General features: G+C 59.6%; 1 protein-coding gene across 1 annotated transcript; it reads right to left on the minus strand.

Moving 5' to 3' along the window:
* Nucleotides 1-212: 212 nt before the first annotated feature.
* On the minus strand, nt 213-4,132 carry LOC144304690 (uncharacterized). The gene is made up of 4 exons (XM_077883226.1): nt 4,054-4,132; nt 2,104-2,251; nt 1,269-1,344; nt 213-818 (listed from the first exon to the last, which is right to left on the minus strand). Exons 1-4 carry the CDS (start codon nt 4,130-4,132, stop codon nt 333-335), a joined length of 789 nt encoding a protein of 262 aa, XP_077739352.1. The 3' UTR covers nt 213-332.
* Nucleotides 4,133-7,858: the final 3,726 nt, after the last annotated feature.

Here is a 7,858-nt window from a genome sequence, read left to right on the forward strand (position 1 = left end):
CAATAAAGGGTCGGTGGTCTTCTTATCCTGCACAGAATTGGAAGGTGGGGGCTAGGTTGGTCCCCTGGACTTGGCTCCCTGGTAACGCTCCCCCACCCCCAGGTGCAGGATTTGGCATCTCAAGATCGGCTCACTTTGGCACGTCCAGCTGAGAGGGAGGATGGCTGTGTTCTGTGAAGACAAAGGCCTGGCTCTCCCACCAGTGCCAGGAGAGAATGTGTTATCTTGGGGCCCAGGTGGTCTGGCCCGGGTCTCTGCGCTGGCACCATGCAGCGCCCCCCAGCCCCCATGTCTGCTAAAAGGCAGAAGCTGTGGACAGAGGTGGCAGCTGTTCAAGGGGACGCTGGCCCTCCGAGCACCTGGGACTGGGGCCAGGAGGAGGGGCTGCTGCCGGCTTTGGGGTGGTCGTTGGCAGGACCCAGAGCTGAAATGCAGGCTTGGTGGGGAGAGAGCAGGGCATCGGGACCACACCCTCTCCCTGGTCGGACAGCGTCCAAGCCCTGCTTTGCCCAGGGGACCTGCTGTGGTGCGACCATGAAGGGCCATCCCTCCCCTCCCTGGTGGGCCCCAATCTGTGCCCTGCCTGCCCTGTCTCCTGGGCTTCCCGTGTCCTCCTTCCATCCGGGCAGCTGGGCTCGTGGCCAGGCTGGGTGGAGCTGGGTTGGGGGCGCCTTGTCTGGGGGTTGGGGTTGAGCAGTCCTTACCGAGGGGCGGTAGGAGGGGGAAGTGCCCAGATCGTAGTAGGGGGGCTGCAGGGGCAGCTGCTCCACTTCCTGCTCCTGCTGCAGCAGCTGCTTCCCTGGCTCCAGGTGGAGAACCTGAAAGAGGAGACGAGCAGCTACACGGACTACTCCCCAGGGCCTCCTCCAGGAAGCCCTCCTGGATCCCCAGTCTGGTTCCCATCCTAGCATTTGCCACGCTGGAGGCTGGCTGGGAGGTGCAAGTGACCAGGACAGGGTCAGGTATCTGTGGGGCATTTGATGATTTTCTTTTAATGAATGGATGCATGGAGAGGCTGAGAGGTGGAGGAAGAGCTTCCCGTGTGGGCCCTGGATACGTGGGGGGCGGGGGGGGTGTCTATTCTATTGTCATTTCTCAGCGTGGGGGCAGGGGAAGCCTGGGCCACGGGCTCCAGCCCAGGCCTGGCCTTTTGGGAACTGTTCAGGGGCCCATGTACGTGGGGGGACTCTGCCTTCGGGACGGGCTCCTCCCTGGGGCCATCACCCATCTTTCCTGCCCACCCCCTCATTCCAGGGACTCAGGCCCACCTGGATGTCCTCAGGCGCACGGTGGCTCTGCCTGTCGGGAGGAGGCTCCGGCTCCTGGGAGGTGGGCAAGGCAGTCCTGTGAGAACAGAATGAGGCTCACACGGGGGGTTCTGCTCCAGTCGGGCCACCTGCCAGCTGCTGGCCCCCGACTGAGTCCCACTAACATGGTTGGCCTCTCGTGCTCTGGGTAGCCTCCTGAGGGGTCAGAGCTTGGGGTTTGGTCACTCAGCACAGGTGGGTGGAGGCCGAGAGTGCCCCTCCTGTCCTGCTGGGTGTCTCTGCGCCCTGCCGAGTCTGTCCCTCCCTCCAGCCTGGGGACGGGAACCCCTTGTGGCTCAGGTGTCCTGGCTCAGAGGACCCTGGGAAATCTGGAGGATGCACATGGCTAGGACCAGGGTGAGGGGACCGAGGCCCACAAGGGCACAGCTTAGGGGGACATCAGAAATCTCAGTCATCACAATAAATAATATTTTAATACAATATATTTAAAACCAAAATTAATGCAACAACCCAGGATGCACAAAATATCAAGATGTTTAAAAAAAAAAGGTCAGATTAGTATTACTGAGTTTTCCTTTGGTGTCAGTCTCCAAACTAGCCTGCATGGCACTATTACTGAGCCTGTCTTTGCCTAAAATGTGGCTATTTCATTCCTCAAGGACTTCGGGCCTCACCCTTTGTCAGCCGCGGGGGTGACCTTGGACCTGTGCGCATGGTTTCCTGGCCTCCGAACCGTGGACTCCAATGGTACATCTGCTTCTGGGGGGAGGGGGGCCCCGGGGCTGGGAGGGGGGGGCGTCTGGGTGGGCAGAGGAGCAGGCTTGCTGGCACTCACCCGCCACCCTCCACCTCCAGCTGGCGCTCCTGCTGCCGGCGATGCAGGAAGAGGACAGCAAGAGCCACACCAAGGATGAGGACCAGGGCCGCGGTGCCCGCTAGGAACCTGGCCACTTCTCCTGGGCCCCTCTGGTGGAGGGGCTTTTCTGGAGCCCAGAGATGAAGGGAGAGAGAGAGAGAGAGAGAAGATGAGAGGGAGGAAGAGAGAGAGGACTCTTGGAGTCAGAGAGGTGGGCCTGAAGCAGGAGAATCAGACCCTGAGGCAGCCCCTGTACCGGCTCCCCTCCCCCATCATGCTGGTTCTGGGGGGGTGGGTGAGGGGATGTCCCAGTTAGGCTGGGGTAGACCTCCTACTCCGCCTCCCCGGGGCCCTCAATCCCAGACTCTGCTCTGATCTGGGGATCTGGGGCATGGAGGTGGGGGTGGGGGTGGGGGAACCAGGGCAGGCGGAGGGGTGCTCAGAGATGGGGGTCCCCACCCCCTCATTCTATCTCTGGCCCTGCAGGGAGGATTCCTGTTGAGGAGTTTAATTTTCTTCCCCTCCCTACCCAATTAAACAAGCAAATGAACTAATTGGTGCTTTGCCCTCCCAGCTCTGGAGAGGGAGGGAGGTAGGATGGGAGGGAAGGTGGAGACACAGATTGCACGGGGACCCTGGGTGGGTGGCAAACCAAGTCTGTCCAGTGTCGAAGCTGAAAGGCCTGGAGGGCCGCCGTCTAAGCACCCCCTCTGTCTGGAGGCCCGTGGCCGTTGCTCCCTAGGAGCATTAGCCCCTGGAGGGAGAAGTGGTGCTGGGGTACAGGCAGCTTGCTCTGGGGTGGGGGTCGGGGGGCAAATCATTGACTCTCTCTGGGCTCCAGAAAGGGTCCTGGGGGCTTGTGACAGTTCATTGACCAATTTCTCAGCCCGAGCCTGAGCCACTGGCTGTCACTGAAGAGAAGGATGCCATGAGGCTGCTGGAAAGGAGCCTGAGGCAGGGAACTGGGGGGTACATATTGCTTTCTGGGCGGCCCCGCTGTCCCAGGTCGAGGAGACCACGGCCACACCGGGCCTCTCCTTTCCATCCCTCTGCTAGGCTCCATGTCTCACCTCTGACCCTTCCAATGCGCGAGGAGGAAGGGACTGGCGAGAAAATCCTATATACTTCCTCCCCTCTCTCCTCCCCGCACCGTATTATGTATAATTAAACACAAGAGCACCTGAATGGAGGCGCTAAATTGCAGTTTGCCATAAACATCATGGAGCCAATTTTCCCGAAGCGGGATTGACAAGCACCTGCCTCTCTCTCTGCTCCATCCCAGTGCCCTGACGCAGGCTGTGTCTGGGGGAGGCCTCAGTACCAGCCGTGGCTCCCAGCGAGGCTGCAGCCCCTCCCTGGCCGGGTGTCTGTCCATCCCCAGCATCTGTCCATCCCCAGCTGGTGGGCCGAGGCCCCGCTGGGAAGGCAGTGTCTGTGTGTGTGTGTGTGTGTGTGTGTGTGTCCTGGGGACTCCGGAGCCCCAGACCCCTCCCCGTCCCTTGACTCTCCACCAGCACTGTCCCTTCTCAACTGTCGCAGACTCCCAGGGCCGGGATAACCGCAGCCAGTTACACAAACCTTGCCCGCTTTTCTGCAAATGGTAGCATCTTAGCAGCCACCACAACCCCCTTCCTGGACTTTCTTCTTTATCCTCAAGGCTTCCTGTTTTCGGCCCCTGCGGTCTTCCTACCCTGCTTCTCCCCTGGTTTTGCAAGCGAATATCGCTCCTCTGCCGTGTTCCAGGCGCTGGTCTGGTGCTGGGTGACAGGGAGGCACAAGGCCCAGGCCCTGCCTCTCAACTCTGCTGGGTCCCATTCCTCTTCCTTCTGCCTCCTGGACAGCTCTCCGTATGGCCGCTCCTCCCCGGCTGCAGAGCCACTACCCTGGTCCAAGCCACCAGCGTCCCCTGAGCGGCTGCGACAGCCTCACCAGCCTCCTTGCCTCCGGTCTTGTCCTCTCTTAGCTCTTCTCCACGCTTGAGCCCCAGTGATCTTTCTAAAAACCTCATCAGGCCACAGCCCTTCTTAAAAGTCTTCTGAGAGACCCTCTGCTTTCCCTCGGTGGGTGCAGAAGCCTCAACCCCCTCCCCTGGACTCGGGAATTTTGTTCGTGGGGGGCCACCAGGCAAACCTAGGTGCCCGTTTCCTCTCCGTGCAGCTGAGGCAGGCTGGTCTTCCAGAGGGCTGGCTGGGTGCGCGATGGGAGTGTGAAAAAAGTAGCACAAGCCCACAAACCCCATCTGGCTCAGAGTTCGGGTTTCTCTCCTCCTAGAGCCAGCTGATCCCAGGGCTGGGGGGCAACCCCGCGGTGGACCTGGGCAGGAAGGGGAGACGGTTTGGGGCAGCCCTGCCTCGACTCCCTGCTTCTCGGTGACTTCCCCCTGGGGACCCTGGGGCCACTGGAGCAGGAGAGCAAGCTGCAAGAGTCCCCAGGATACACACACGCATGCCCTTGTAAGGGGCCTTATGTCATGCTTACGGTGCAGACGACAACATGCGGCAAGTGACCCTGTGCACGCACCAGTGTGGGCATGAGGACAAAGGGCCAAAATATGAGTGCCAGGTCCCAAGAGTCCTGGGGCCCTGCCTGATTCCTCTGGAGGGTCCCCACCCTGGTGGAGAGAAACACTAGCGGAGGGACGATGAGACATGGGGCCAGGGAAAGGCTAGGAAGAGCAATTGGCCTGATTGACGTCTGTGTCAGGCACCTGTGCTGACCCGGGGTTTGTTTGATCCTCATGTCAAGCCCGCAAAATTAGATGATGTTACTCCCAGTGAGAAAAAGGAGGCCCAGAGAGAGGTTAAGTACTTTGCCCAAGGTCACCCGGCCAGGCAGTGCAGAGCAGGCTGCAGGGACTGCGTCCGTGTGACACTCTCCAATGAGGCTGCGGGTCTAAGTAATTCTGGCCCCTCATATGGCAGGAAGCTGCGTCGCCTGCCCAGACACATCCCTGCCGACCTCCTCGCCCTGGGTTGCTTTGTGTCTGAGCCTCCCCTTGACAGCTGTGAGGTGGGGGGTCCAGCGCTGGCCCCAGCTGGAGCCCTGGCACTGAACCCTCAGACATTCTCTAATTACACCAGGACAAATGCGCACCCCCACCCCAGCCCCAGCTGCATGGGCTTTCGGGCAGGACTGGTCACCTACAGGCAGCCGGGCCTGGCTGGGGCTTGAGTGGAGGGCCCGGGAGAGCCGGGGATCCCTCTGTGAGGGAGGGGGTCAGGCCTCTGGAGAGCATCTCCTGTGAGCCTACCCGGGCACAGGGCTGAGGCTGGTTCTGTTGGGCTTATCCTACTGAGAAAGCTCAGAGAGGCCAAGTCGGTGGTCCCGAGTCCCACTGCCAGAAACGCCGCCACTGGAATTGGACAAGGTCGACTTCTGCAGTCCCTCTTTTCCTTCTAGGAGCAGGGCCCGGTCTGTCTGTGACACAGGAGCCACCCTCCAGAGAGAGCTTGCACCTGCCTTGGCTCAGGCCCCAGAGACCAACTGCCTCCTGCCTGTTCCTGGGACCACGCCAGTGACACCTCTAAGCCTCCGTGTTCTCACCTGTCACATGGTGACAACACACCTGGTTTTCCTGCCCTTGGACTGAGAATGCAAAATCCCCAGTTGGGAGATAAACACAGACCTAGGTTGTAGTCTAGGGGGGCTGCAGGCCAGGGACAGTCAGGGGCTTCCTGGCTCTTCCTCAAACCAGGTCTGCCCAGGGCCCCTGGTGGCTTAGTCGGTTAAGCATCTGCCTTCAGCTTAGGTCATGATCTCGGGGTCCTGGGATCAAGTCCTGCATCGGACTCCCTGCTCAGCTGGGAGTCTTCTTCTCCCTCTCCCTCTGCCCCTCCCACTCCAGCTCATGCTCGCTCTCTCTCAAGTAAATAAAATCTTAAAAACAAAACAGATCTGCCTGTTGCAGTAAGGCCCCATGATGGGAAGTGTGAGGAGCTTGGGTTTCACCCAATGTTTGATAATCTCAGTCTGCTTCTCCCTACCACCCTGACCCTCAACCAGCCCCCAGTGGTCCTGAACCCTCATCCCTCGCTCAGTGGCTTCGTGTCATGCTCACTTGCTCTACCCATCACCCCTCCTTTAGTTCAATAAATATGTCCTGAGCACCAAATATGTGTCAGGCACTATGATGGGTCCTGGGGGTCTTGGCCCTGGCTCGTGGGGGGAAATAAGCCCCCTATTTTGTGATTCTTCAAAAGAAGACTGTAAGAGATCCAGGAGAGGTATGCAGAAGAGAATAGCTCTGGGAGTTCATGGCTTCACACAGGAGGAGCCTTTGGAGCAGGGTTTTGAAAGGTTAATAGGAGTTTACCGGGAGAAGAAGAGGAGAACATTGGAGGCGAGGTGAGGAGTGTTGCAATGACCACAGGTGAAATGTGGGCTATATGAGAAAAATTGCAAGTTTGGGATGTGGCCAGGAAATGTGATGCAAGGGGAGACGGACAGGGCAGGAGTCTGGGGCAGGGGAGGAGGCCCACCTCACTCAGAGGTTTAGCTTTTATCCGTAGGTAATGTGACACCCTCTGTCCTGCTACCCCTGCCTGGGGACAGAGACACTGGTTTCTCAGGGGCTGGACTGACCAGAGCTCCCCTGTAGCTGCCTCTTTCAGAGCCCCTTGGGGCAGCACGTGGCCCTTCTGCTCACCAAGCTGTCCTGGGTTGGTCTGCCCTCTGCTTGCCTACAGTGATGCAGATGGAACAGGTGGTTCTGGGGGACCTGAGGAGCTCAGAGGGGTGGGGTGTCTGAATGTGGCCCCAATGCCCAGAGGTAGAAGAGGCTGGGTGGGGGAGAGGCTGATTACATTGCCAAGGGGGCCCACCCAGTGGGCCAGTGTCCACCTGGCCATTTGGCCAGCCCAGGTGTGCAGGAGTGTGGCTCCTTCCTGCTGGCCAGAGGCAGGTGGCGAGAGCTTGAGTGGGGGCCCTCTGGACCGCTCGCCTCTCTTGGGGGGTCTGAAGGCAGCCCAGCAGTCTCGTGGGTACCCCGCATCTCTAAGTGCCAGATGGAGGCAGGGCTCCCAAGACCTGTTTTAATCTTGTCATTTTACAGAAGCTCAACTGTAAGAATGCAGGTCCTGATCTGCAGGTGATAGGGACATTCTTTTTTTTTTTTTTAAGGTTGTATTTATTTATTCATGAGAGACACACGGAGAGAGGCAGAGACACAGGCAGAGGAGAAGCAGGATCCCTGCAGGGAGCCCGATGTGGGACTCAATCCCAGGACCCGGGATCACAGCCTGAGCCGAAGGCAGACACTCAACCGCTGAGCCACTCAGGCACCCCTGATAGGGACCTTCTGACCATAGAGGCCAGGGCACCCCTGGGGCCGTGGCTGGGGACAGGGAAGGGCAGCAAGGCTTCTGGAAACCAGCAGTGGCGGCCCCGTAGCCCTGTGGCCTCAGCATCAAGACTAAGGTCCGAGGCCCCCCGGGAACTCCTGCGGGGGCCCCACCTCCCTTCCCACGCGTGCCTGACTGTGCATTCCAGCTCGCTGCAGCCCCTGCATCTGTCTCTCTTTCCTCAGTTCCGTCTGCCCAGGTCTCCAGGCTGGGTGGCTGCTGTACGATCACACTTGGAGGTTGTAGAAATCTCCTCTCCCTTTGCCCAGGAGTGGACATAACCCTCTCTTCCCTACGTCGGGGGGTGGGGGGGCACCTTCCCCTGAACCAAGGTGGTGAGGGAACCCACCCAGAGGCCTGAACTGATGCGGCCACCCTGCAGCGACCAGGCTAGG

The sequence above is a fragment of the Canis aureus genome, chromosome 3 (genome assembly GCF_053574225.1).
Source record: "Canis aureus isolate CA01 chromosome 3, VMU_Caureus_v.1.0, whole genome shotgun sequence".
NCBI classification, from domain to species: domain Eukaryota; kingdom Metazoa; phylum Chordata; class Mammalia; order Carnivora; family Canidae; genus Canis; species Canis aureus.

Excerpts from the sequence above, each read along its gene's own strand:
- LOC144304690 (XM_077883226.1), bottom strand. The coding sequence starts at position 4,132 with ATGAGGTTTTTAGAAAGATCACTGGGGCTCAAGCGTGGAGAAGAGCTA. Across the intron at positions 2,252-4,053 it reads GACCGGAGGCAAGGAGGCTG|AAAAGCCCCTCCACCAGAGG; the intron begins GTGAGGCTGTCG and ends TCTGGGCTCCAG. Across the intron at positions 819-1,268 it reads GTGCGCCTGAGGACATCCAG|GTTCTCCACCTGGAGCCAGG; the intron begins GTGGGCCTGAGT and ends CTCCTCTTTCAG.